We start from the raw sequence: 27,060 nt of genomic DNA, 5'->3' as shown, positions 1-27,060 counted from the left end.
ACCTCCAAGCTCCACTCTTGTGATTTTGATGCAAATTTTAAGTTTATGCCTCACTACCAGGAGGCGCTGATGTCACTTCTCTACATGCATAGCTTGTATCACTGATTTTAACACACAACTAAAGATATCGTGACGTCATGTTCTCGCGAAATTTGTCGCCGCGTTTTTCAATTGTTTCAAAATTTAAAGAGACAGAAGAAATATGGCGCACATGGTGTGATGGTGGCAGCGTAGGTGACTGAATTTCCACGTTCGTGAATTCCATTATTATAATTATTATTATGACTATTATTATTACTGAAAAAGATATTTTTTAAAGTTTTTTCTAGGTGTTTAGGTTTTTCAATAACTTCTGCTGATGAGATGCAGTAACAGTAGGAGAAGATAGAAATTAAGTACAGAATTTTTTTAAATTGTTACTGAAAACATAACTGTTTACATTGCTATTTTAGTAATATATTTAATTTTAATTATTAAAATGTATCTTTAAAGAAAGAGGAAGAAAATATGCATCATCAGAGGGTGTATTAACGAAAACAGCAGGATGTTCTCCTTCCCCTAAGAGAAAAAGGATAAGAAGAGGATGGCACAGTGGGTGGAAGTATGTGACAACCCAAAGTCAGTGCTTCCACCTGAAAACTGAAATTCTGGGTGATCTGTAGTAGCTACTTTAAAGAAAAACACTTCATGAGGAAAAGATTAACAACATCAGCAGTTCCAACACTGAACTTACTTGGTAAATTACTCTGATGTTTTTACTCATACTTTTTATAGCATATAAAATACTAGAGATTGATCACCAGAAAATAATACAACAATTATTACTTCAAATTCTCGAAGTTTTTATCTATGAGAGCGGGCGAAGCCGCGACGGGGATGCTAGTATTATATAATTTTGTTCTTATAGTTAAACCTGACTGCACCAGGGGAGTGGAGAACGTGATTTTCGATTGTATATTATTATATATTATTATTGATATATATATTTATTATATTGTTGTAATTTTTTCCTTTCCTTCATTTTTATTTTTCAAAGTTTTGAATAAGTAAGACCGTGCACACGTATATAGGGACCATGTGCTTGTGTGTGTACCTCACTGATATCATTTATATGTGTTTGTAGCGATACCAGCGATCCTGGTAGTGAGGCGTAACACTAATTTTAGTTGCAGCTTGGTGGAGACACCTTCCCCTCCATTGGCTTAGACTGCCATCAACTGCCATTTTCCCTAGAGGGACGCCGAGCGTGGTCGAGGGTACTGCGATGCTGGTACGCATAAAGGATTAACTTCAGATTTATCCGATGTTTCTTGTATGTATTACATATGTACCTATATGTACATATATGCAGGGTGATCCTCTCGCTAGTGGACTCAAAGAAAGTGCCGCCATAACAGCATGAAGTGGCTCTAGTCCTTTTTCTGTCATCAATACCTTTTCACGGACACAGCTACAGTATGCAGCCCCGTAGGGAAAAGGGCTTGGGTCCATCATACTGGTGTGGCGGTACTTCCTTTTTTAGTCTACTAGTGAGAGGATCACCCTGTACATACATACATATGTATGTACATACGAAAGATCATGCGCTTGGTCGACAAGTTGTTGTTTATACCAGTGACTTTGACTAGATTTTCCAGTATGACCAGGATACTTTACTTAGAAAACAAATTCACTAGGAAAATTTACTGTATTTGAATATCTGTTTCGAGTATGTTAGGTTTCCTTAGAAAAAATGGTGATACAGGAGAAGACCCAAAGCTAAAAATTAAAAAATTTCTTTCCTACATAGAACATCATCTTTCTTAGGGAAGCCTACTTACTTTGCTCAATGCTATACATACATATATAAATAATTGATTATTATGATTTGAATAGTTACAAAGGAATTTATTTTCATTTTCAGTAAAAGAATTTTGAAATATACTGTTATTCCACCAGATGAATTCTTCAGTTACCACATCCCTGTCTACCACGTCCAGTTCACCAGAGTCCATAACTGCGAAAAGACCAGTTTTCGTTCTTCGCGCATCTCTAGTACGCATCTTCGCCCTGATTGGCGATACTCCCAAACGAAGTGGAAAGCGATTAGCAGAGAGCTCGCTGCGTTCCCCCACCATTTTCCAACCTGCGCGTCACAGTTATGGACTCTGGTGAACTGCGGTATATATACTTCAACTAATACAAAATGGTTGACGTGCCTTGATTGTATGTATGATACAGATTGGTAGATACAATATTTCCATTTCCCATGTAGGAGCTACATATAGTAGATCTCGTGTAACATTAATGGATTAATAAAAATAATTGCGTTAAGGGTATGTATTTTAGTATAAAAGAATATTATAATAAATAAAATCATTCAGTGGAACGTTTACCTGTCAATACGGCTTCCTTTAGCAACAAAGTAAACGTCGCCCTTATCAGTCTACAAAATTCTGATATTTTCTTAAATAAATCATTTCAAGTATTATTCTTCTTATTTAAATGCATTTTATTCATAACTTTAATATGGTAAGATTGATCCAATTTGTAAGCTGCAATAGAATTGTAAATTTTTATTTATTGTTATTTTTTATTATTTAAAATATTTCAGGAAAGATAAGTATTCATCCAGAGAAGGAAGATGGAGAAACGGCAGGAAATTCTAGCTCCGTTTTCTTCTGGTAAGTTTATAATACATAATGAAGATATAAGGGATTTTAATTTTAATGTATATATTATATACATACATATACATATCATTGTATACAATAAAATGTTGGACAAAAGAAGTATTTTCTTAGAATTAATATCCTCATTTTTTTTGTATATATAGGATAAATTTTATTAGAATTTTATTATGTTTCTTATAGCAGTTGAATTTTATTTTCATATTAAAATTAATTTTCTGTATACGAAATTTGTTGGGATGTTGTTTTTATTGTTTTGTAATGTTCTATTATATTAGAGAAATAATAAGATGAATGTTATCAGAATTTTACTCTGCTTTTTATGAAAATTAAATTCTATTTTCATATTAAAATTGATTTTCTGCATATAGAATTTACTAGGAAGCAATTTGTTATTTTACAGTGTTACATTATAGAAAAATAATAGGATTAATGTTACTAGGATTATAACAATGTTACAAGACTATTAATTTCTTAACTTGTATAAATAGAAAAATTTGTTTAATAATTTGATACATATACATAGGTTCTATTATGATAGAAAAATAATAGGATTAAAGTTTATTTATTCGTTAATTGGTGTAATTTAAAAAAAATTTTAATTTGTACTTAATAAAGAATATTTTTCAAATAAATAAGTAATTCAATTTGAATCTTATAATTTATCAAAATAAAAATAAAAAATTTGAACACGGAAGTAAAAAAGAAAAGGGGCGGGGGATGGTAAAGATATTAGATTGAAGGTTGAAGGTCGGTTAAGGATCGGGGGTGCAAGTAGGAGGGGGTGGCACGCGCGGCCAACGGATCAATTCGTGTTCGGAGGCTACGGGGAAAAGCAACAGCGTGTCTGTCTCGTTAAAGATACTCACCACAATTCCACCTATCCAGTCTGTTATCACAAGAATGACAATAAACCTATCCAATCTATACGTGTACGTATAAAATTTCCCAAAAAAGTGTCATAAAAATGTGTTTTAATTTTCCTTTAACTGACCTTGACTCAGCCGCGACCTAACGAAATGAAATCTCGAATTAGAAAAATTTGACCTGATTCCCATTTCTGCCGCAATCCAGTCTGCCGCAATTGTCCTAGCGAGGACATTGGATATCGGTTTCCCTTATCTTGATGCAGTTCACAATGTATTTATAGATGAGTGTCCAAACAGTGGTGAAGACAGCGAAGAGGATGTAATAACCGACTACCTAGGCTCGTCTGACTGTGACCGTATACCTCTCATTAATGGAGATCTTGGTCTGAACCTACGAGGGAACATAAGCACCTATACCAAAGACAATACAGAGAAGGTAATCGCAATGTCTGAAGGAACCGAGGAACATCAGCAGGCACTAAGCGCTAATAGTCAAATTCAGCCTAACCCTTTGGTGCCAATCATCAGTGTTACGCCCCATTCACCTGGTCTGGCTAAGAACTATCCCGTTCTGGGTAAATATATTTCATTAAATAGAATATTGTGCTTCTGCGACTAATGATTCGCTTCCTTGTAGAGGATAATTTGCAGCACCTGCACGAGATCCATGATTGCATTCAGAGAATGAGGGATCTTACGCTAAGTAATTGGAGCTACAATCACCGTACATCCCATAATGAAGTACCTCAAAGATTAACATCATCCTGTCCGTCTCTGTGTCCCTTAATCCTACCAGAAATCGCGCCACGATCAAGTAACAATGATACAGGCTCTGATCCAGACCTCCTTGCTAATTGTTCTACCAATAGTTCTCCTACTCATTTTCCCTCTGTGGCTCCACGTTCACAGAATGCTCAAGGTATTGATAGGAGACGCAGCTGGACTGATTTGGAAGATACAAGGTGCGGGAGGCGTAGATATTCTGGGCAGAATCACCTACAAGCTCAAAACATGGTTAGTATTCTTAACTTCTTTCTATTGCAATGTTACATTTCACTGTTATTACAGAGACAGCGCAGTATTAGTCTAAGTAGTTTAGACAGTGAGATGGAGATAGAGTTGCAGGGAAAATCTTGCGCTAGACCTGTCGGAGTTGGCAGCAGGGCGTGCAGATCGCAAGCGAGCACTCATTCCCTTAACGAAGCTGATCTCGTACAGGTAAGAAATACGAAATATTTTCTTTAACAGGCTGTTTCCGATCTGGTAGCCTAAGAAAGGTAAATCTACGCGAATAATAAATAAAAAGTATATAGATTAACATCTTTTTGTAGCAAGCTCGATTTCTGAATAAATCGATGTTGAAATTACATCGATTTAAAAAGATCTTGTGAGGTCCGCCAGAAGCGGTATAGCGGTTTTTTCAAATCACCCTGTAAAACTCTCTGTATTATATTTTATATTGAACATTTTCTTTTTAGAGTGAATACCAGAAAATAGTGACAAAAAGATTCAAAGGTAGCCAGAGACTAGCAGAGAGTAGTGGATTAATGCCTGGCATCACAGGCTCTCGTTTACCCCTTCAAAAATCTATCTCGACGCCTTCAATTGTTACTCCACAAGTAAACGCTCATTTGGCAGAGTCTGTGACTAGGACTACGCCATCGCTCACAGCGTGAGTTAATTCGAAACATTTTTGGATTGCAGAGTTAATGATAAGTTTTCAATCTTTATATACGTCACATCGGACAATTTTGAAATTATTGATGCATGTTCATAAAAAATTATTGAAATTAGATTTAATGCTTGTAGATTATAGTATTTAAGCATGATCGCACATTTAAGTAATTTTCAAAATTTAATATGCACTTATTTCAAATGAAATTTATCGAATTGAAGCTTTCCTATGTATGTATTCTCTGTACTTTGATCTTTATGGCACAATAGTCGCATACTTTGTGTTTGTACTTGACAATTTCCTACCATCCTGCATGGTATAGACGACGCGAAAGAAATGAAAAAGGTAGCGGAAGTGAGACTGAAACGGAGGATCTCCATACACCTCACAGCCACGAGTTCCACGAGGATAGAGAAGGCACGCCAAATGCACAGATATCTCTCGATGAACTGCTAACCGAGTAAGTATTTTATATTTTTAGTTTGCTAACAACGTGCAAAGGTTTGTATTAATTATTCATGCCATAGTAATTTGTTAGAATTTTCTTTACGTGTATCTTATTTATTTATTTATTTATTTATTTATTTATTTAATGTAAATACACCAGGCTACTAATTGTAAGTTTAACCAATTACATTCCTGTTATAAATGATAACAATTGATTTTCAGTGGAGCCGTATACGATGATCATCATTCAGAGAAAACTAGAAGAAAAAGGGGTTCTATTTTCTTTCGTAAGAAAAAGGTAATAAGATAGTTCTAATATCGTGTTATGTGTGGAAATTAATTTGATGTACGAACCAAGCTAATAAAAAAAATTCAAATTTCTACTAAAATTGCAGGACAAGAGTGGTAAAAAAACTAGTCAGCAACAGCATTTATGGACGACAATAATGGTAGGATCTCAGGGAGGTTTATTATGCGATGTTTGTATGAAACAGTCGACAAATAAACCACTTTTACATTGCGACAGTAAGTATCATATTATAACATATTCTTTGATACAATTGAATCAATTAATTAATTTTTGTTATAATAGACTGTGGAGTCTCCGTGCACCAAAGCCAAGGGTGTAAAGATCAACTCGTACTAGAGTGCATAAAATCGAAGCACCATTCTAGCAAAGCTGCCATCAAATCGACATCAAGTATATCTTCAACCTCGAGTAGCTATAACGTCAAAAGAGGATCAACAGCATCATTGCCTCTACCGACATCAGGAAGTGGAAGGTAAATCATTTAACTATTAAAGAATTACTGATTTTCTGCATTCAGTCGGCGTATCTGTGGTTCAAGATTCGCACGCAATTGGCATGGCTAGGCATAAACAAAGATTTTTCTTACAACACAAGTATAATTTAGAGGATTACACGTGTGCTCAGAAATCTAAATTCTAATAAAAATTAACTATTAAAATACGACCAATTACACTTCTCTGCAGTATGAAGGATAAATAGTTAGAGAAGATATTGTATCGCTTATTCAGAAGCTTTGGCTGGCTCAGAAGCTTATTGTTTCTAATTAATTTTGCAATTTAGTCAAATAGTATGGCAAGCTTCAGCGTGTTTTTGATATTAACATACAAATTATAACGAACAATATAAACACGCCCAAACTTCTTCAATCATTCAAATAACATGCCATTTAATATTGAATTAATATATATATACACACATAAAGTATACATAAACTGCAAAATTTGTACATAAACCCTAATTAAAATACAAAGAATAAGAAAACTGAAGAAGGAAGGGAAAGAAAAGGCAAAGTGAGGTTGCCCTAATGCAGTGTGTGCTTTTTCCTTTCCCCGTGCATTCCCTCTCTTCGACGATTAAAGGGAAATTAACAGCAAGAAAGCCGTGACAAGCTACAGCCCTTGGCGGCGAGTTGCTACTAAGCTCGGAGTCAAGTAAGTCCATCATGTCTGATGTGTTCCTCCTATACTATCTGAAGCGTTCGTATATTAATCCTACGGGAAAGTAGGATGGCCCGTGTCTGTTCCTCCATTCTTTCTCGCACACATATTGGCGTGACTAGGAATTTTTTGTAAATGTAATACAAATTTTTGAAAACCTTAAATTTGTAAATTTTCGAATTTTCAAATTTTCGAAATCTGAAATTTTTTGATTCTGGAATTTTCAAAATCTGACTTGAACTTTTGAAATTGTAGAATGGTTTGGGGGGAGGGTGTCACAGCACATTTGGGGAGGGGAGGGCCTGGTTACGTCAATGCGCACACATTGTTTAAAATTGGCAATTGAAAAAAGACATCACCTTGCCCTGCCTACATGCTTCTAATATGCTTGCTTCTATTATTTGTATACTTAATAAACTTTAAGTTAATGAACTATCGCTACATCAATCATGACCTCAGGCAAATAGCATTTTCATCAGGAATGAATACACAATTGATATATTTAAATTTATTTATTATTTTATCTCTTTTGACGTAGCTTGGCTTATAACTTCTTCCATGTTTCTAAGTGTATTTCAAAATTCATCTCAATGTTCTCGTTCATTTTGTGATAAAACTTCTGAGTCGAGTTTATCAAGCATTCATTCATCTTTTATTGACATCGCAAGTTTAACTTTCATTTATAGTAGGAATACTGACACAGTAATAAATGTATTTACAATTAACATAAACAAATACATTACACGAAAGGTAATAAGATTATGTCTGTATATTGTACAACATCGTGCATGGAGGCTGCTCAAAAAACTGATAAAACGGCACCTACACCTAAGGAAATTTACAATATAACTGAAGAATATTACTAATATAAAATAAAATTTTTCTTAGTAAACGACTTTCTCTCTTTATATCACCATTTTCGTTAAGAAAGCCTCCATATCCAGCGTTGTACACAATTTTTCATTAATCAACTATTATGATATTATAATTTAAAAAAAAAAAAAAATTCATTAAAGGTACAAAGGTAACGTTTTTCTATTTAACTAAGGAAGAAATATACCACTTTGAATCATAAATTGTATTTTTCTTTCAGTCAAACAATAAATGAAGAGAAAGATGGAGATGGTCAACATCGAGACATATCCAGGTATACATATAAAAATATTCATTAATTAACATTCTTGACTAAGAATATTAAGAATAACTTCTTTTTAGTGGATTGGATGGATATGACTTGGGAGAAGATTACCAGTTCACCGTAGGTGACCTAGAGGGTTTGGATCCCGAATTGGGCCTAGGAAAAGAAGAACCAGACTCCTGGAGTGCCGCTATTGGCCATAGTGTCGCGCTACGATTAGTTGACAATTGCGAGAGAAAAGTAAAAAGGCAGGAGCACATTTACGAATTTGTCCTCACAGAGAAACATCATTGTCTAGTGCTTCTAGCTATGGAAAGAATATTCGTGGAGGGTCTGCGACGTCACTTTCGCCTGGGCCAGCCGGATCTCGAGCGCATGTTCCCTAGACTACGCGATCTCATTGATATTCATTAAGATTTCTCCAGAAGCTGCGCAAGCGACAAAACACAAACTCCGTTGTTTCTACCGTTGCTGATATACTGGTTGATCAGTTCTCTGGGGAAAACGCGCAGCGCATGAAGAGCGCCTATGGGGAATTCTGCAGTCGTCACAGAGACGCTGTCGAGGCTTACAAGTATTACCTGCGGCACGATCCCAGATTTGCACGGTTCGTGCGCCAGTGCCAGGTAAAAAACAAAGCTTTCTAAAAAAAAATCGATGTTACATACTTACATCGATAATTTATAATTAATACACGTTTCTTATAGTCTCACCCTTTACTGAAGAAAAAGGGAATACCAGAATGCATTCTATTTGTCACCCAGCGTTTAACTAAATATCCTCTATTAGTGGAGCCATTAATAAAAACGGGAATTCTTCAAGACGAAGGGGAAGATTTACGTAAAGCTTTGATTCTTGTTAAGGAAATTTTGGCAGACGTTGATGCTTGCGTGGCTGATAAAGAAAGAGAAGATAGAAAATTAGAAATCTATAATAAGTAAGAGAAATTCTGTACAGTCTGCTCTCCGTATCTCCGGTAATACAGGTCCCAAGACCTGTCGCGGAATCAAATTTTTAATATTTTTTTTCTTTATTCGTTGCTTTAGGATCGATGCAAAATCTTTTGCAACATATCGCGGTGCCAAATTCAAGAAATCAGACATAATGGCGTTCAATAGAATCTTAAAATTCGAGGGAACTGCGTATCTGATGCAAGGCCGTGGAAAAATGACTGCCATCGTAGTGGTTGTTCTTTCTGATATATTATTTTCTTGGCCGAGAGAGATCAGAAGTACGCGTTCTTTGTGCCTGACAATAAGGCTGGTATAGTGTCGCTTCAGAAGTTATTGGTACGTGAAAAAGCGGGCCAGGAATCGAGAGGGATTTATTTGATAAGTAGCAATCCAGCCGAACCGGAAATGTTTGAGTTGAAGATTCAGAAACCCAAAGATAAACAGCTGTGGATACAAGCGATTAGATCTGCTGTCGAAGCGTGTCCTCAAGAATCTGAAAATGAAAGTGATACGTTGACGGAAAATAACAGTAATAACGAGTTAAGGGATACACGATCGTCTTCTTTATCGTTACTTTCTGTTGAAGAAAGGCAACGTTTAGTTAAGACTAAGGAGTCTCATGTTCTGAAGATTGTTGGTATGTGTTATTGGTTATTATTGAAATTGAAATTGAAATATTTTTCCGCGCTTTCATGCATTTGATATACCATTTCGACAACAGTAACATTTATATTAATAACTTTTTAGGTGAATTGCGTAAAAAGGATGCAGAACAAAGCATTGTTTACTCGAAGAAAAAATCAATTTACAAATGCAATTATTACACGTCGCAAACATTTGGAGCGGAAATGAAAGTAGCGACAATGAAAGATTAGAAAAGGTTGATAAAGGGATTCCGGATTACACTAGATTAGTTCACAATGAAGGAACTGATACTACACAGTTACGACAAGAGGTCAACATCTCTTTTTTTTTTTCTTCTTCTTCTTCTTCTTCTTCTTCTTTCTTCTTCTTCTTTATTCAGTGGCGAAACTAAAATTTTTGACGGGGTGGGATAGGTCCCTACTTACGCCACTGTTTCACTATAACCCTTTCATAAATGCTAAAATAATAACTTACAACCATAGGTGGTTGGCGCAGTTCAAGAAGCGACAAAGCTCGCCAGCTCTTTATCCTTTAGCGCGGGTGGTGCTACTCTATCCAGAAGTCTAAGTTCCGCAGGCGAACGTCACAGCGAGGCCTACGTTCCTCCTGCACTCTGTGTTCCTCGTCGAGCTGAGACCTTCGCGGGTTTCGATCACAATAAAGTAAATACCCCACATCCCATAGATAAATCCAAATATTAATCGCTTTCAATTTTTAGGAAAAATATCCATTGAGAGATTCAGTCGCTATCCACTCCCTAGTATCTCTCCCAAAAGTAGAATTTATGAAAGAAAATTTAGATGATAAAGATAACCAAGACAAGGATCAACAATGGGCGGCAATTCGTTTGTCTCATCACGTTTATACGTTGGCTTGTATAATAAGTAACCAGATGACGACGATCGACAGCTTGCAGGCTCAGTTAGCCGCCTGCAAAGAAGGAAGTATGGGAAAGTCGAACAATAGACCCAATCCGAATCGCCAATTAGAAGAACTGCGTAACTTACAAGACCAGTTGAGTAGAGAGAAGGCGGCATTCAGAGCCACGTCTCAGCAAGAGAAGAAACAGTTGGAGGAAGAGCGAGCAGAATTGGCGAGGCAAAGAGAACAACTTGCGGCTGAACAGAGAGATGTAACTCAGCAAAGAGATCAATTATATAGAAGACTGGAAGCATTGGAGCGACAGGGAGTTACATTGGTTACAGGAACTGCGCCTAGTGCCACTGCTTCCCATTTAGCTCATATGACACAGGGAAATGACGTGGTACAGTCGCGAAAATCACAGCCAGAGGCTAAACGGATACCCTTGAATCTAATTAGCGCTACTAACCAGCAAAAGGTGCAGAGTAATTTGCCGGTAAAGCAACAGCTGCCTTTAAAAACTTGCCAGTGGAAGTAACATAATACCAGGTACCTGAATTATGTGATATATAGGAAGATTGATTTATTAAATATTAAAATTCTTTTTTAGGAGTGGAAGTACAAGCAACAACAGCCCAGACCGCCACTCCCGTACCGGAAGTAGTCCCGCAATAGTAACTGGCTCCACGTATTCTTCCCCAGAACTAGGCAATAATCACGCAGGAGTGAGTCAGACTCATTCGAATCGTTCTCATCCGAATAACCCGATCACCCCCAGAATATTCCCACCAGCACCAGCACCAGCACCAGCACCAGCACCAGCACCAGCACCAGCACCAGCACCAGCAACAGCATCAACGAAGCGAACAGCAGCAGCCATTGGAAGAGGAAGTAATTTTTTCTGACGACTCTTTCGTTTCGGCCGGAGCATTCTCGGTCTTCTCGCCCTGCAGCCGGTGAGGCGACTCCGAGTACTACTTTAACTCCCTCCCCGAAATCAATCAAAAGATGCTCAACCCAGAAGTCGTGTAAAGTCATTTTGACTTTCAACATTTTCTCGGTAAGAATCCTTTGTTTCTCACCCCCCTTTATTTCATTGTACATTGAAACTAGTACATAAGCGATGCATTTATCGTGTCCATGATAATGGCGTGACTGTCAATAAGAAAACATACATATTATTCTTTTTCAACTGCTACCGAGGGCAATAATATCATTTTTATGCAAAGTCTCACAGAAATGCTCAGAAAGAAAAGGAAGTATTAAAAGGTTGATCTTGTTGAATCCTTACGTTATTAACCTGTTAACCGGGAATGACGAATTAACTCGTCTGAAAGATTTTTGCCTTTAATAATAATAATAATAATAATAATAATAATAATAATAATAATAATAATAATAATAATAATAATAATAATAATAATAATATATTGTTATACTCGTGCATTCAAGGTATGCAGTAGTATATAGATTACTACTGTTGCATGAGAGAAATGAACTCTTCTTCGCTCACTTTTTATCACATCCGCTGGAAGGAAGTAACTCTTTTTCTGCTTGAATAATCCAGTTAACAGGTTTAAGCTGACTGACATGATTTTAGACAAATCTTTTAAGCAAATCTGTTACTGCTTGCTGAAGAAAAAAAAGCAAGGTAGAGAATTATAATAGGTTGTTTCAACTAGGTGGTCCGAAAAGATGAATCTAATTGAAAAAATAAGTAAAAAATGTGAGCTCTCTATAAAAAAATGTCGCTGTACATTTTTATTTATTTATTTATTTATATATATTTTTTTTTAGATAGATTTACCTTTTTAAACCACCAAACCGAAAATGCCCTGTATTAGCATTTGCATATACATGGATGTGTATATATACTTTTTTCATGACATATGTATTACACTATGTGTACGTATGTTGAAGAAAAAAAGGCGCGTGCGTGCGAAAATGCAATTAATGAATGTAGGTTGTACGTGTAACAATTAATTAAAAAAAAAAAAAAAATGTATACGTACACTATTGTAGATGTCTATGAATGAACAAAGGCGTTATTCTTATACCATTTACTCTAAAAGTATTTTAATACGTGCTAAAACGACGGATACAGATTTATTATAAACAATAATGTTATCGTAACGTGCCAAGTCACAGAAATCATTGATTTTACACTATCATTCTATCATTCCTTTGATCGTTTTAATTTGAGATTATTCACTGCCATTATCGTTGTGTAACCATATTTTTTTTTTTCGATTTTTTTTATTTATTGCATTGTGCGAGGTCAAAAATATTTTATTTATACGAGACTTTTTTCAGTGTAAGAATGATCATACTGCACGTTTGAAATTAATTTTAATTAAGGTAATCCTAGAATGTAGATCGTTATTTTTATAAAATCAGAATTTCCGTTTCGCCTCACAAGATGCTGTAGCGTGCAATATGATCCAGTAAAAGGGCCAGCGTCGTCGAGGCACGTGGCTAATTAATTAATCAGGTGTACAAATGAATTTGGTTGCCATTGTGATTCAAATTCTCGCGCCACTTTTCGAATCCACCGAAACGGGAAAATATTCAAACTGCAAAGTCACCGAATTCATTTGCATCCCCGATATCTTCGTAAGGAAACATAAATAATGCTATTAACTTGTCTCAATCAATCGTGGTGACAATAGTTCTTAAAAAGAGTATTTCCAATAAGAAGTAAAGCGCGAGAGCAGAGATAAAAAAAAAAAACATAATTAACAAAATGCCGAGCATAAATTTATTAAAGATCCTTTATTGGACGAGTTTCGACTTCATTTCAAGAAATACATACAGTCGGTCCCCAGTATCCACAGCATTACTTTTCAAAACCTACCGCGGATACGGAGGTTGACTGTATCATTCTAATTGCACTACTGTTGTTACCCTCCTTGTGGCAATGAAGTCGCATACCATCTTCAGGGTAACGAATCAAATTGGAATAACAACCAAGGAGTAGTGCGTCGGCCTACAATGCGTCCGATGACATCCATCATGTGCGATGTCTCGTGACAGCATAAGTTTTAAGAAGAGAAACAAAAAACAAAACGGATTAGCAACGCGGTTTTCCACGTTTTAGTGAATCTTACGTCCCCTGATGCTCATGGGAAGTATTTTTGTACGTTTACTCTGTACCTACTATTTTACTCTAAAAATTATATATATCTACTGTTATCATTGTGATAACTCGCTACTGCGATCGTCTTTGGAAAAATGTTAATGTAAAATTATATATATATATTATATATATATATATATATATATATTATATATATCTATATAAGTGGACGTGTATTTTTTAAGACGCGGTTCACATTAATTCTCTTCAAGTTTAAGGCCCGTTATATATAATATGTAATATTAACTGTTATTATTGTAGGAAACAAGTTTATGAAATCATTTCGGGAATTTAACGCTAAATATATTTAAGAAATACCTACACACGTATATACATACATCACTTTCCATTGATTTTTTGGTTATTAAAACATTATTAAAATGGTTTTTAATAAATTGCCCCCGGGGCACACCAGGGCACACTCGAGTGCCTGTGAGCTTTTTATGGGCTTGCGATTAATTCTAGTGTGGTTTTGTCACTATTAAACTACTAGTTCGAGTCTGTGCCCGCGAGCAATCGTCAAATTCTGCATTTAATTTACCCGAAATTTATGATGAGATTCATGCAAAGTGAATTAATTACTCTCCTTCCGTCGCTGCGTCCATTCCTTTCCGACTTTATTCCTGAAAATGCAAATCCCAAGTACACTATAGCACTCTTTTTAAAATTAAAAATTAAATTTCTAAACGTTCTTCCGTGGATTTTGCTTTCAAAAATATTACTGCCGTTTATTTCACATTTTCACACAGTGTCCTTGCTTTATAATTGAAGGGTCTTTCGAAATCCTAATTAGAAGCGTATAACTAGGATTGGGGGAAGGGAACAGTCCCTTAGAATTTTTGAAACTTATTGAAACTCTGAAATTTCTTTTACTTACTTGAATATATCATGCGTCTATTTTGCAACAAATGCACGTCATAATGCTCCTAATTTTTCCTCAAGACGATCCGTTATTACTTGACAGAACTAAACAAGTATTTACAAGTATTTTTCTTCCTGTTTCAATTCTATATATACTGGTATGTGATTTACATTCCTTAACGTTTATATACACACACATATGCTACATTAATCGCATAAAAGAAAAATAATATCTATTTATTATAAATGTACATACAAACTGTTATTGAATAAAGAAGAACGTGAGGGAAATGTTACGTGTGATAGTTTATTATATTTACTTACAAAAATTCATTGTGGATTTATAAATTTTAATCCTATCGTTTTAGTATGGCTTAGTCCTATGTTGGCGTTCACGTCCTTACCAGTGCCAATTTTTGCCACTAACTTGTGGCTTGAATTTTGTTCAATGGACGTGTTTTCTGTTTGCCTCCAAATATTTATTAGCGCACCTTCGCCTACTGTTATTAAGGAACCACTCTATAATTCATATGAAAATATTAGCTTCTGTTTATATGTTTCCAATATTAATTAACACAATATTATTTTGATATATTGAAGATTAATTGAATATTTATTTTAAAAAAATTTGTTACTTGTTACTTCATTTATTGAAATATTGTCATAATTTCGCGCCACTTTTAAATTCACTAAAGCGCGTAAAATTGAAATTTAAAAGGCGGTATTATTAACGGCATTTACCTTTTCGTGTAACCAGCTATCCCGCACTATTTGTTTATTTCCAATCATGTTATGACCCACTTCTAATCTATCATTTATGATATTCAAACATCTTAAATTTTCCCTGGAAAGAATTAATTAAAAATGCTATTTCATTAATTGCCACCAATGCGTCAATATTAAAACATGTGGCGAATTCATTTATTAGGTGTACAAATTAATTCGATGTTATTCAATTATTGGAATAATCGTTATCGTTACTCATATTTTCGCGTCAATTTTCGAATCCCCTGAAGCGACGCGAAAAGTTAATATGCTAACGTTTGATATTCTGGAATCAATTTGTCATCATCGGTAACAGTTAAATTATACATTTATTACCCTTTCGCGTTATTGGAACCTGCTAATAGAAACGGATGCTCCAGCACGCTGGAAGCATGACATCTGACCACATAACAATTATCTGGATCATCATTCTAAAATAACAATATACTCCTCAGTCAGTAAAAAAACTCCATTTCTCTTATAACACCTAACCTGAGAACAGCTAAATTACTACGTTTCGAATTTAGCATACGGAGCCACCCATCGCAATTCCAAAGTTGCAATGAATGTGTATGAGTTGTACACCAGAGATTATCGGTCGTTCAACCGCCTATCCTATCCATTTCGTTTAAAAAAGCATTTTAATACATTTTACTTTAGCCCACGAAAAATATTAACTTAACCAGCAGATGATTCAGTGTTTAAGAATAAGTTAGGGCAGATTCTTCAGATGGCTGTGTAAGATCAAAGATGTTAATCAATCCATCTGTAACTACCAGAAGCTAGGACATCCTGTTTATTAGGATGAAATGCCAAAGAGGTGACATCCTCCATGTGAGATTCCCAGTACCCCACCAAGAAGACTGTTTTTGTCATCTATTTTGAGTTAGCATGTCTTATATCCCAAAATAATATAAGGCGTCTCCTCCTATGTGCTCGGTGCCGCCTGCTATAATCCTCTCGTCGTAACTCCATATCGAAACTGCAGCAGAGGTTTTCATTTTCCATCTTCTGTACTATCTGAAAATAAAAATGGTAAGAAATGTAAGTAGGATTTTGGGGGGGTGGATAGATATATTAGAAATTTTTGAAATTTGGAATTTGAAATTCTGGAATTTTGGAGTCTAGGTTTACCCTGGTCCTTCTTAGTTATACTGGTCATAAATTAATTATGCACCTTAAACTCTGCGACAACCTTTCCCTTAGCACGCAAATCGCATGCTGAATTAGTCCACTGTTGTTGATATATAAAAATGTTTTTGGAAGTAGGACTAAACCTAATATCAACAATGGGGTGACTTGATACGAGTTAGAGTAATGGCCGGCTGATTCTCTCTCCAACAGAATATATTACCCATGTGAGATCGGATAGAGCAGTACCAATCCTGAATTTGGATCACTGTAAAGTATTTTAAGATCACTTTGTAATTATGGAACAATGTACATAAAAAAAAAAATTCATGCTTTTTAAAAATGCACATAAGTTCAAAAAAAAATAAAGATTTGCCTTTGTGTTCCACAGACAGCAAGGATGTAATTATGATTAATAGATACTGCTTCCTCTATTGATGATACTAATTCGCTTTTTCTCTTGGTTCTATTGTTATTAGGTTTCCTTGTGTCATGTTCAACACTCAATCTCTTTCAGCGATTCAACTATTTTAGCCATTTATTAGTAAAATATCACAAAATTAAAGTCAATATCACGTTCCGGAATGCAGCCATATCGTCTTTCTTATATGTATATAAATGGCAAAGTATTTGCCACTTCGAAGTCAAATAGACTATTATTTCAAATTTTCTTTTTAATGTAGATTTATTCGGTTATACAAGCGCAAAGGAGTTTAAGGAACGTTACTTTTTCAAATGTCGGTACAGACAGTGGACTGCGAAGTTATATATTATATATGTATTTATATATTCAGCTTTTGAGGTTAGATTATTGTACATACATGCAGACCTAACCACACTTAGGGTCCACGATACCTTCAAAATTGTAACAGATCTACCATTGAATTAAACTTGTGGAATTTTGATTTTGACTTAACGTAATCAATTCTAGTCTAATCACGCCATGAAACATTTATGAATTAATTTTTTTTCTTTTTATTATCATAGTAATTTACAAAAAATAGAATTAAATGGGTTCAAGGGATTTCTTCATAAAAATGCGGAGCTAATTCTAATAACCATTCTGGTAGTATCACAGTTATGTCCTTTCATATAAGTTTTATTGGTCTGTAAACTTCACAGAAAAGTAACCTGAAAAAAAATTAATTAATTCACATATGTAAATATAAATATTTCAATAAAACATATGTATGTATAACCATTGAGGTTGTTGAAGCGTATACAAACACTGTTTGGATGTATGTACAAGTCTCTATTACCACGCACTGTTTTGGTATACTCCAGTGTAATGTAAATACGCCGCTTTAGGAAACAGACCTGCTGTCAGGCACTTCAATATTTGTGTACATTTCCTATAAAAATTAAAAAAAGGATTATTGTATTATGTGTACAAATTAATTCAATGCCTTTGGTATCATGCTTTTTAAATTGAGTTCCCCGCATTTTTGTATTATCCCACCATTGCAAGAAATCAATGGAATATCCAATCTTCTCATCATACAATGCATTTGTGCCTTAATTTCGGTAGCCCTCCTCAATGCCTTATGATTAAGAAAATGTTTCTGACACCAGCTTGGCGTTTTATTTTTCTCATACGCAGTGTACACGTTAAGAAACGATAACAAATCTCCTTCTTCGACCTCAAATTTCCTGTGTGCTATTCTTGCTTTAATAGCAGCTTGACCTCCAGCGGGTCTAATAAAGACATTTTGCACTTGAAGCATTGCTAAAATGATCGACAACTCTTCAGAACACTCCATTTCTCCTATAAGAATAATTAATTAATCATTTTTGTAGCTCAATTGATTAGATGTTTGAATTTTACCTGATACTATGAGCGATTTTGCCAAGACAGGTTCTAAAGGCATTTCTGCCATTGTTAAACCTAATGGTGCTGTTAATTCTCCATTACTGTCAATTGCACCTAATGCATAAAGTAATTCTAGTCCTGTGAGAAGGTTTTTGCTTGGCGGAGCAGAGGGAAAATTGAATCTTAAAACATTGTCAATCCCTAAAGCTTTTAATTGTAAGATGGCTGGTGCTAGATCCGAACGCTGCATTTCTGGTGGAGTTGATTCGAATAATTCAGAGTACGCTTGTTCTGTGTATAATCTGAGCAAAGATTTAGAAATATATTAAGTGGAGAAAAATTAATTCGGTGCCTTATCTTTATACTTAAATATAAGTGAAATTACCTGTATGCTTTGCCTGTTCTAACACGTCCTGCTCTACCAGCTCTTTGATCAGCAGAAGCTTTAGATACAGGAACAATTACCAAAGAATTTGTCTGAGTTTCCACTTCATACCAAGGAATTTTGACAAAACCGCAATCAATTACTAAATGGTAATTTGATTATTAACATTCTATAACCATCGTATGTGAAAAAAATAAAATTTCTTTATAATACCATAAACAATGTTCGGAATGGTGATAGATGTTTCAGCAATGTTTGTCGCTACAATTACTTTACGAGTGTCTTTGGCAGCCCTCCAAAATACTTTCAGTTGCTCCGAGTTCGGAAGGGATCCGTACATAGCCAGAGGTAAAAGTTTCTCTGAAAAAGAACAACACAATGGCTAAATTAAATTGTTATGTAACAGGGCATCGTTTTAAATGCTACTCACGTTTGCCTTCTTTTATAAGCTTTGCATGCTCTGATAAAAGAGAAACCGCTTGATCTACTTCGTCTAAACCGGTGAGGAAGGCTAAAATATCGCCGGATTCTTCAGTCTCATGAATTTTCAATGCCGTGTCTACTACACTTGTTACGTAATTTGCTACTGGCTCTGGAAAGCATAAAAATAGCATTAATGATTTTTGGGTTTAATGGAGGGGGAGTTAAACCAGTTGTTTACTTGGTTTCGGAACTGTTGAATACTGAGATATTTTACAATTTTACAAATCTGGAATCGTCAAGTCTGAAAATTCTAGAAATTTTAAATACACACCTTTCACATAAAAAATATCAACCGGATATAATCTTCCCTCAACGGTCAAAATTATCGCCGTGTCTTTCGTTGAGTCTTTAGTAGTATTCGTATTAAAAAAATCCCTCAATTGTTCTGCATCAACCGTTGCGGAACAAACAACGATCCTTAATCGTTTCCTTTTCTGTAAAAAAAAAAAAAAAAAAAAAAAAAAAACAAAAATCAGTTTAACGTATAGTATGAATTTCTCTTTGTTGAATTTATAGTTCTCAATTTACCCTAATGATCTTCTTCAAGAGACCCATGATAATATCGGTAAGAAGAGTTCTTTCGTGTACCTCGTCCACAACAATGACTGAATAACTGGTCAGTAGAGGATCGCTCATTAATTCCCGGAGCAAAATTCCTTCTGTCATATACTGTAAATAATTGTTACAATTAGACCGCTATATAAGCGCAATTTATATGGTTGAATACCTTGATTTTTGTTGTTTCATCTGTACAATTGTCGAAACGAATAGAATAACCAACTTCGGTGCCTAAAATACAATTTCGTTCGTCGGCGACGCGATTAGCTAAAGAGGTGGCTGCGACTCTTCTCGGTTCCGTGATGCCGATCATTTTTCCGTCTGTGCACCATCCTGCCTCCAGAAGATACTGCAATAAATGTACAAAACAAAATTACAAATCGTTATTTTAAATGATTTGCAATCGCGATATCGGATGAGAGGCAGTAAGCGTGTTAACACTTAATCAACACGAGCAATTATAAATTTACATAATTTTAATGAAATAAATTAATTATCAGCTGATAATATTTTACATTCCACGATAATGAAGTGTTATGTAAATCACGTTAAAAATAATTAATAAGGAACGTCTACAAATCACGTAATGATTACGTTAATTGATAAGAGAAATCCGATACATAATTCAGATGGTTCAGCACGTGTGTTATCTCAAACGAAGAGAGTACTTTCGCGTTAAAATTATGATTGTATGATATCTATACACTGAAAATAAATAATATCATGGACTGGACAAAGTTCAAGTTAAGTAATCTTTATATTCCATAGAAATATGTATAATTGTTAGTATCCATTGGTGTACATAATTAGGATTTTTCAATGAGACGGGACGGACAGGTCACTCGGATATAATATTTTGAAATTTTTGAAATTTTTGAATTTGAAAATTCTGAAATTGCATAACTTGAAAATTTTGTAATTAACACAATCTATATTATAACCGAAAATAAATACTACCATGGATTGTACAAAGGTCAATTAAAACTATAATAATTAAGGTAAGTAAACTTTATATTTCACACAAAATTGATTTTTAGTACATTTATATTAAATACACCGGCCGCTTATTCAAATTTCCCGTGAAGCTCTATGTATGCTTGAATTTATCTGTCACCTTAACATAAGTAATCTTGTAATGGAAGAATATTACATACATACGTATATCACATAAGTATCTGTCATATTTATATCAGATTTCAAAGCTCGTTATAACAGCTTACCACGTAACTCCGGCAAACTTACAAATGTTGTAACTAGATAATTAGGATCACATCAAAATATCCAGATAAAAGGCAAGAGTCATTGTGAATTATTAATTGATGATAAATAGAAAATTAGTAGCAAGTACTTAAATATCACATATCAACATATTTTACCCAGCTTATTATACATATGTTTTAACACAAATACATATTTATACCACATATACATTATTTTTAAAATAACCCTTACAACATGGATAAATAAATATCCATTGAAATATGATTCATTAAATGCATATACGTGTTAACCCCTTAAATTAGGAAGTAAATATTGAACATCAGAGAGTATTATCACGAAAATCAATTAAATATAATTGCGACATAGCATTAGGTGTAAGTACACATATTAGTATGTTCAAATTTTCCCGCAATTGAATAATTTGAACACCTAACAAAATACATCTAAGAAGGAACAAAGTACCTTGAACCAGCGAACAATCTAATATATTAAAATGAAATTTAACAATAAGTCAAAGATATTTAAAGGGTTATATACATTCCACTATACATTAGTCAGTCATTTATACGATACATGCAGTCAAATTTTTACAGATAAATAAATTGGCAAATAGGTGTTATCGTGTATCACCGATAATGAGCAAGTATAGAAAATAGCCTCTTCCATTCGCACTGTCATCCCTGAATGAATACATCAGAGGAAGATATCTCTTCGTCAATATACAATGGTACACCTTGTACGTATGTATAGGCCCGTAGAAAATGAAATTCGGTTACATAAACAAGTAGCAATATAATTACAAACGAAGACCATCTCACAAGTTTCATATATTCCCTCAGACGATCAAAAAATATTGCCAAAAGCAGGTAATCCATAGCTGCATGAAAATTGACAAATTTCCAGCATAGCACTATCACCCAAAAAGACAAACTTCTGAATATAGTTGTTTGTTTGACATAGAGATGTTCCTTGCTAATCGATGGTGCTCTGTATTCAGTCTCTAAAAGATCCTGGTACAAGGATATATACCGGTTCCAAGCAGCACTAGTCAGGAACAAATGGACGGTCATGAATAGTATATTACGAAGAGCCGCATTAGAGGTCTTTGAAGTCAGATTTCCAGACTCCACAACTGAGGAAACAGGAAGCTGCGAAAGCTTGTCATACCCTCCGCGTCTGCTTGAATTACGTGCAAGAAACTGGTATAGGCCAATGATCAAAGCAACGCAGCCCACAGCATCGCAAAGTCCATCAACCACATATCCTGTAGAGCCAGCATCTGATCTTTCTCCAGAAATATTTGCTCTTTTTCTGGCAACATGTCCGTCAAGATCATCTAACCAAGTTCTTGCTAGAAAGAGTATCACACCAAGACGTCTGTAAGACAATGAATCACTGGAAACACATTTGCCAGACAATATTGCTATTAATACGTGGAAACAACTGATCATGTTTGGCGTGACCCATGTCCACGAGCTGCTTATCTGTACCAGATTGTCCATAATAGCTGCCAAAGGGCTCAGAAGGAAATGATTTGGATGATCCAACATCATTCCTTTTACAGTCACTGTGCACAATGGATTAAAATCACAGGGTATAATTGAGGCGTATCGTGTGTCATTTGGTAATGGTCTTATAGCATAGTTCTGTATTCTGGAATATAGCAGAAGATCCATTCCAAGGAAATATAATGTCAGTATTATCAAAAGCGCTAAGAACGATCTGCTTATCAAAGTAGTTGTACCGAACATTTTGGCATGTGTTTATATGATTTCTTTGGTTAACTTTCAAATGGAAAGAAGTTTTGGCTACCTTATTTACTGTTACTAAAAATTTTGCGATGCAACGATTGACGTATCACAGTTCATTGTTGGATACCGTCATAAAATAAGTATATAAATATTTTTACTCTTCTCTTAAAATAAGCAAACTCGAAACTCTGTCTTCAGTCACACTATCTTCTATCATCCCTGAATCATACACTTGACCACACTTGACCCTTCGAACCTCAGTAATATCCAAGAATTCCTATTGGTCCTAATCCTCATTCCCAACACTTTCAATTTCAGACTTCCGACCTTTTAAAAACAGTACCAGAGCACTTTTCCTTCAGAATAATATACGAAACGAATTAGAGCCAGAAGCAGAGTATTTTTGAAACAACGTAAAGAATCGCTAGCAGTAGGAAACTATTTTAAGTGTATGTATTAATGTAGATTTCGTGTACTAAATTTAATAAACTATTTAATTAAATATCGGAATCTAACATAAATTTGGCGACGAGGATGGGATGTTTAGCACTTTACCAGTGAATAAAGGTGAAATTAGCAACTTCACTCCTGGAACATACATAAGTAGCAACTTTTGTGAAACTGGACAACGAAGAAAAGACACGAAAAACCACGACAAACGATACGGAAAGGCACTGCAATCTGGGGGAATATTTATAAACTGGAACTAACAACTCCAGCACCGACTGCAACAGGATTTCGTACCACCGTGAGTAGCATAGTTTTCTAGATATGTACTCGCTAGTCTTGACGATTCTTTCATTCCATTATTATTTCCTTTACCCTGATCATGGCTCAAAATCAAATTGTAGACGCACCACGTGCTAGTCTTGAATTTCTTACCAAATTAATTCCTGATTCATTTGATGGTGATCGATTTAAAATTCCAAGTTTTATCAAACAAGTAGACGCAGTTTTTGAAAATGCTCATGAATCGCAGAAACCTCTTTTATTATTGTTAAGGAAAATAGTACGATTTCGAAAAGTGCTAGAAACTTCTATAGTTATTGCGCACGCGTTAGAGAGGGAGAGGGAGATCGCTAGACTGTGGCGAATCTAACGAATTTGCTAGTGAGAAGGCGAGAGAAGGGTGTAAGACCCCGCGGTGTGAAGAATACCAAGCAGCTAGCTGCGATGGTATTTCAAACGAAAAGATTAATTTAAACGGAAGACAGTTTTCTTTATTGTATATACATATTTCATTCTAGCCGTATTTATGTTAATTTACTCTTTAATTTAATATTCTAATATAATCCTTTGTTCTATTATTTCACACAAGTTACTGACTATTATTTTATTATTCTACCTTAAATTGGCCTTTAGTCTAAGTGTTAAATCAAATTGAACTATAACATCATTATTCGTGAAAAGTAAAATTATGGGAAAAGCCAGGGAACAAATTGATATATGTATGTACATTGTAATTTGACGACATGGGAAGAAATTTCAGAATTATTATCAAGTCTCTACCAAGACAAAAAATCACTTGATCAGTTTCTTGAGGACCTTAATTCAATGAGACAGGGCAAGACCGAGAGTGTCTCTCAATTTTTCCAAAGATTACAAGATTTGTCATCTAGATTAATCTAGAATATTAGCGATGTTTCATGCATCTGAACTAGAGGAAAGTACACTTGCGGGACGCGTTGCAATGATAACTGATATGACATTAAAACTCACCCACAAATATCGCAAATGCTTCGTTATAAAGAATTCAAAACTCTTAATCATGCTTTTACTGCCGCAACTGCTGAAGAAAAAGCCCTTAGAATACGATATGAAAGTCCACAAAATTACTCAAATAATACCTATCGCTTCAACAACTCTAAACCTATCAATCATTCCAGATCAATTCATTTTACTCGTTGTCAGGGGCAATCTAATCCCATACCCTCGTACTCATCGAATTCAAATATGTATTTACATAATTATATACACTAGACGCTCAGAACAAAATCATAATCCTAACACATACTCGTCAGCCAGTAAACAATTTAACAGACAGACCACTTTGTGCAACTATTGTAAAAAATGTGTAGTTTTTAATTTTGCGCCGCCTCCGAAAAGGTTGTAATGTATTTAGTATACTATTTAACGAGTAAATAGGTTTTATTAATAGCTGTTGGGTATTTGTATAAATGAAATAGAAATTATTTCATACTTTTTAGTGCATTTCGAAGTCGGTTGTATTTTTTGTTAAAAATTATTTTATTTCACATTTTTTAGTGGAACGAGCAGTATTTGTAGTATGCTGTAAGGTGGTTTACCGTTTTTATTGGTTAATTGCAATAACGATAGTTTTTAACGATAACAAGTTCCAGACATTTTTGCAAGTGGGGTCATCGCGATCGGTACATTCCGTGCAAAGTAACACCAAGGAATAGGGTTTTTGTTATAACAATAGTTATTAACAATAACAAATTGCATAAATTTTTGCAAGTGAGATATCGCGGAAATATCTCCTATTAGATGTGAAAGGTTTCATCGCAATTGGTACTTACATACATGCCTTGCAGAGTATACATGTATGTATATGTAGAAACTGTAGAGAATCGGCGATTGCATGTTGACTCATACACCGGTAGAAACACGTAGGTATACGTAGAATTCAATATAGTAGTAACAATAGTTTTTCACGAATATCTCAGAAACTAAAGCTTAATGATAAAGTTGTTGAGAATCATGCCCCCGACAACATATTAAAAGGTCATTGAAATCGTTCAATCTTGAGATTAAAAAGCTTCCTGTATTTTGCAATAACAATGAAAAAATGAAAAATTTTTTTTTAATGGGACCAATCGGAAGATATACCCTACAAGATGCAAAAGGTTTCGTTCCGATTGGTCAATCCATCTCGGAGTAACCGGTGAACACACAGAAAAAAAATAAATAAATACATACTGATAGAATTGAGTAACCTCCTCCTTTTCGGAGTCGGTTAAAGACATGTATACGGACATAGAATCGGCATGTTGGCTGAATACAAAACATGTGTACGGACGCAGAATCGACACCTCGCCTGCATAAATGAAACCTTTGAAACCAGAGCCGACACCGCGACTGGTTTTGATTTCGATCTCTCTTGCTTTTCGCCAACTTTTAACACCAATTTTAGCAAGTAATTATAATTCAAACTATAGCGTGTTTGGTATCATTTTAATCAGAAAAATTACACCAATGCGTTAGTAAAAGTTTCAGAAAAAAAAAAGTGAAAGTTTTATAGTTGAATTAGGATTAGTCACGCCGATACGTTTTGGCTCGCGATACGTTCACGCTTGGCTGGTCGTCGCGTGTAACCCGAGATTCGACACTTCGCTTGGACAAATGCAACCACTGGGTCCCATCTCGGTTGCATTTATCCAGGTTTTACTGTACTAAGACTCGAACTCTCATCAAAAGAACCGCGTCGCGTGTCACATTACATAGGCGCAGAAGATTGCGTACCTCATCGTCAAAAGTTCACTCACGTAATGAAAAATATAAAATACACGTGTTATCTGAAGATTTTAAGGTTATATATCTAATAACGTTCTGTATATATGACACATAAATCTAAAATTAATAATAAAATACCTGAGGAAGCTGTGTACTTTTTCCACATCCTGTTTCTTCTCCAATTAGAACTAACGTTTGGTATTCTCCAATAATAAATAATATGGCTTCTATAGTTGAATGTTGGTAAACGTTTACGTTGCATATCAAGGGCAAGGGAATGATGAGCATTGTAAACGAATTGAGTCGATGAATGGGCATCTATGTCTGGTTTATCTTCTTGCCACATGCTATCTCCTATAATATTGAACATTGTTTATTATATGGATAGGTTATGATTGATTGTTAACCATACAAAAATTTACAGGTTATAAGTTCAGAATAATTATTCTTACCAGGTTTGGAGAATACTGGTTTTGAACTCATTTTGTAAAATTACTTTTTAAATATAAAAAATTTTTGGTTAAAAAATATCAAATTTTATAGTTTTCGACCTGAAACATTCGAAAATGCCAGTTAAAAGTTTAGGAAACCACTTTTTAAAAAAATACGATTATGTGAAAAAAGTGTATTTAGCGTGCTTTGACAGGTTAGTACGACGCCATATTATTTCTACCCATCTTCTGATTGGTTCGCATATCTCGGTTTGGTTAGGCTAGATCAAAATTTCCGGCCGCGCCGTAGGACGGCCGGTAACGTTGATA

At 34.9% G+C, this 27,060-nt stretch overlaps 4 protein-coding genes across 8 annotated transcripts; 1 reads left to right on the top strand and 3 right to left on the bottom strand.

The window, feature by feature from the left end:
• Window positions 1-2,133: 2,133 nt before the first annotated feature.
• Window positions 2,134-14,923, top strand: LOC114871905 (rho guanine nucleotide exchange factor 2-like). The gene is given in 22 exon segments (XM_029178471.2): window positions 2,134-2,315; window positions 2,594-2,663; window positions 3,820-4,113; window positions 4,176-4,552; window positions 4,607-4,756; window positions 5,017-5,210; window positions 5,536-5,673; window positions 5,883-5,958; window positions 6,056-6,185; window positions 6,253-6,442; window positions 8,221-8,274; window positions 8,343-8,674; window positions 8,677-8,891; window positions 8,973-9,202; window positions 9,312-9,469; window positions 9,472-9,855; window positions 9,966-10,000; window positions 10,003-10,173; window positions 10,346-10,525; window positions 10,582-11,273; window positions 11,335-11,476; window positions 11,478-14,923. Coding segments are annotated over 21 exon segments (4,389 nt in total). The 5' UTR covers window positions 2,134-2,315; window positions 2,594-2,623; the 3' UTR covers window positions 11,685-14,923.
• Window positions 14,924-15,007: 84 nt separating this feature from the next.
• On the bottom strand, window positions 15,008-17,744 carry LOC114871910 (WD repeat-containing protein 89). Its single transcript, XM_046288007.1, is given in 14 exon segments — window positions 15,008-15,123; window positions 15,126-15,240; window positions 15,463-15,565; window positions 15,823-15,917; window positions 15,979-16,025; window positions 16,028-16,256; window positions 16,258-16,403; window positions 16,406-16,457; window positions 16,460-16,506; window position 16,621; window positions 16,664-16,878; window positions 16,881-16,885; window positions 16,994-17,130; window positions 17,132-17,744. Coding segments are annotated over 14 exon segments (1,254 nt in total). The 5' UTR covers window positions 17,156-17,744; the 3' UTR covers window positions 15,008-15,085.
• Window positions 17,745-17,837: 93 nt separating this feature from the next.
• LOC114871906 (probable ATP-dependent RNA helicase DHX35) lies at window positions 17,838-26,845 on the bottom strand. Of its 5 annotated transcripts, XM_029178474.2 has the most exons (11): window positions 26,752-26,845; window positions 26,438-26,653; window positions 20,023-20,202; window positions 19,824-19,964; window positions 19,567-19,729; window positions 19,243-19,404; window positions 19,026-19,172; window positions 18,813-18,954; window positions 18,443-18,729; window positions 18,077-18,382; window positions 17,838-17,969 (listed from the first exon to the last, which is right to left on the bottom strand). In XM_029178474.2, exons 2-11 carry the CDS (start codon window positions 26,615-26,617, stop codon window positions 17,950-17,952), a joined length of 1,728 nt encoding a protein of 575 aa, XP_029034307.2. In that variant the 5' UTR covers window positions 26,618-26,653; window positions 26,752-26,845; the 3' UTR covers window positions 17,838-17,949. The 5 variants fall into 5 exon arrangements, with proteins under 5 accessions (XP_029034307.2, XP_029034312.2, XP_029034308.2 ...); XM_029178479.2 differs by lacking the exons at window positions 26,438-26,653; window positions 26,752-26,845 and adding an exon at window positions 23,708-24,026; XM_029178475.2 differs by lacking the exons at window positions 26,438-26,653; window positions 26,752-26,845 and adding an exon at window positions 23,570-23,599.
• LOC114871911 (ceramide phosphoethanolamine synthase) lies at window positions 20,898-22,893 on the bottom strand. The gene has a single exon (XM_029178492.2). The coding sequence runs from the start codon at window positions 22,823-22,825 to the stop codon at window positions 21,749-21,751; it is 1,077 nt and encodes a 358-aa protein (XP_029034325.1). The 5' UTR covers window positions 22,826-22,893; the 3' UTR covers window positions 20,898-21,748.
• Window positions 26,846-27,060: the final 215 nt, after the last annotated feature.

The sequence above is a fragment of the Osmia bicornis genome, chromosome 1 (genome assembly GCF_907164935.1).
Source record: "Osmia bicornis bicornis chromosome 1, iOsmBic2.1, whole genome shotgun sequence".
Classification (NCBI taxonomy): Eukaryota; Metazoa; Arthropoda; class Insecta; order Hymenoptera; family Megachilidae; genus Osmia; species Osmia bicornis.
This window is presented reverse-complemented; position numbering and strand designations above follow the sequence as displayed.

What these genes read in the sequence shown, in the direction of transcription:
- LOC114871911 (XM_029178492.2), bottom strand. Translation starts at nt 22,825, where the DNA reads ATGTTCGGTACAACTACTTTGATAAGCAGATCGTTCTTAGCGCTTTTG.
- LOC114871906 (XM_029178474.2), bottom strand. Translation starts at nt 26,617, where the DNA reads ATGCCCATTCATCGACTCAATTCGTTTACAATGCTCATCATTCCCTTG. An exon ending in AGAACAGGCAAAGCATACAG is followed by an intron (nt 18,730 to 18,812) that starts GTAATTTCACTT and finishes ATCTTTGCTCAG; the next exon opens with ATTATACACAGAACAAGCGT. An exon ending in AAAATCGCTCATAGTATCAG is followed by an intron (nt 18,383 to 18,442) that starts GTAAAATTCAAA and finishes TTATTCTTATAG; the next exon opens with GAGAAATGGAGTGTTCTGAA.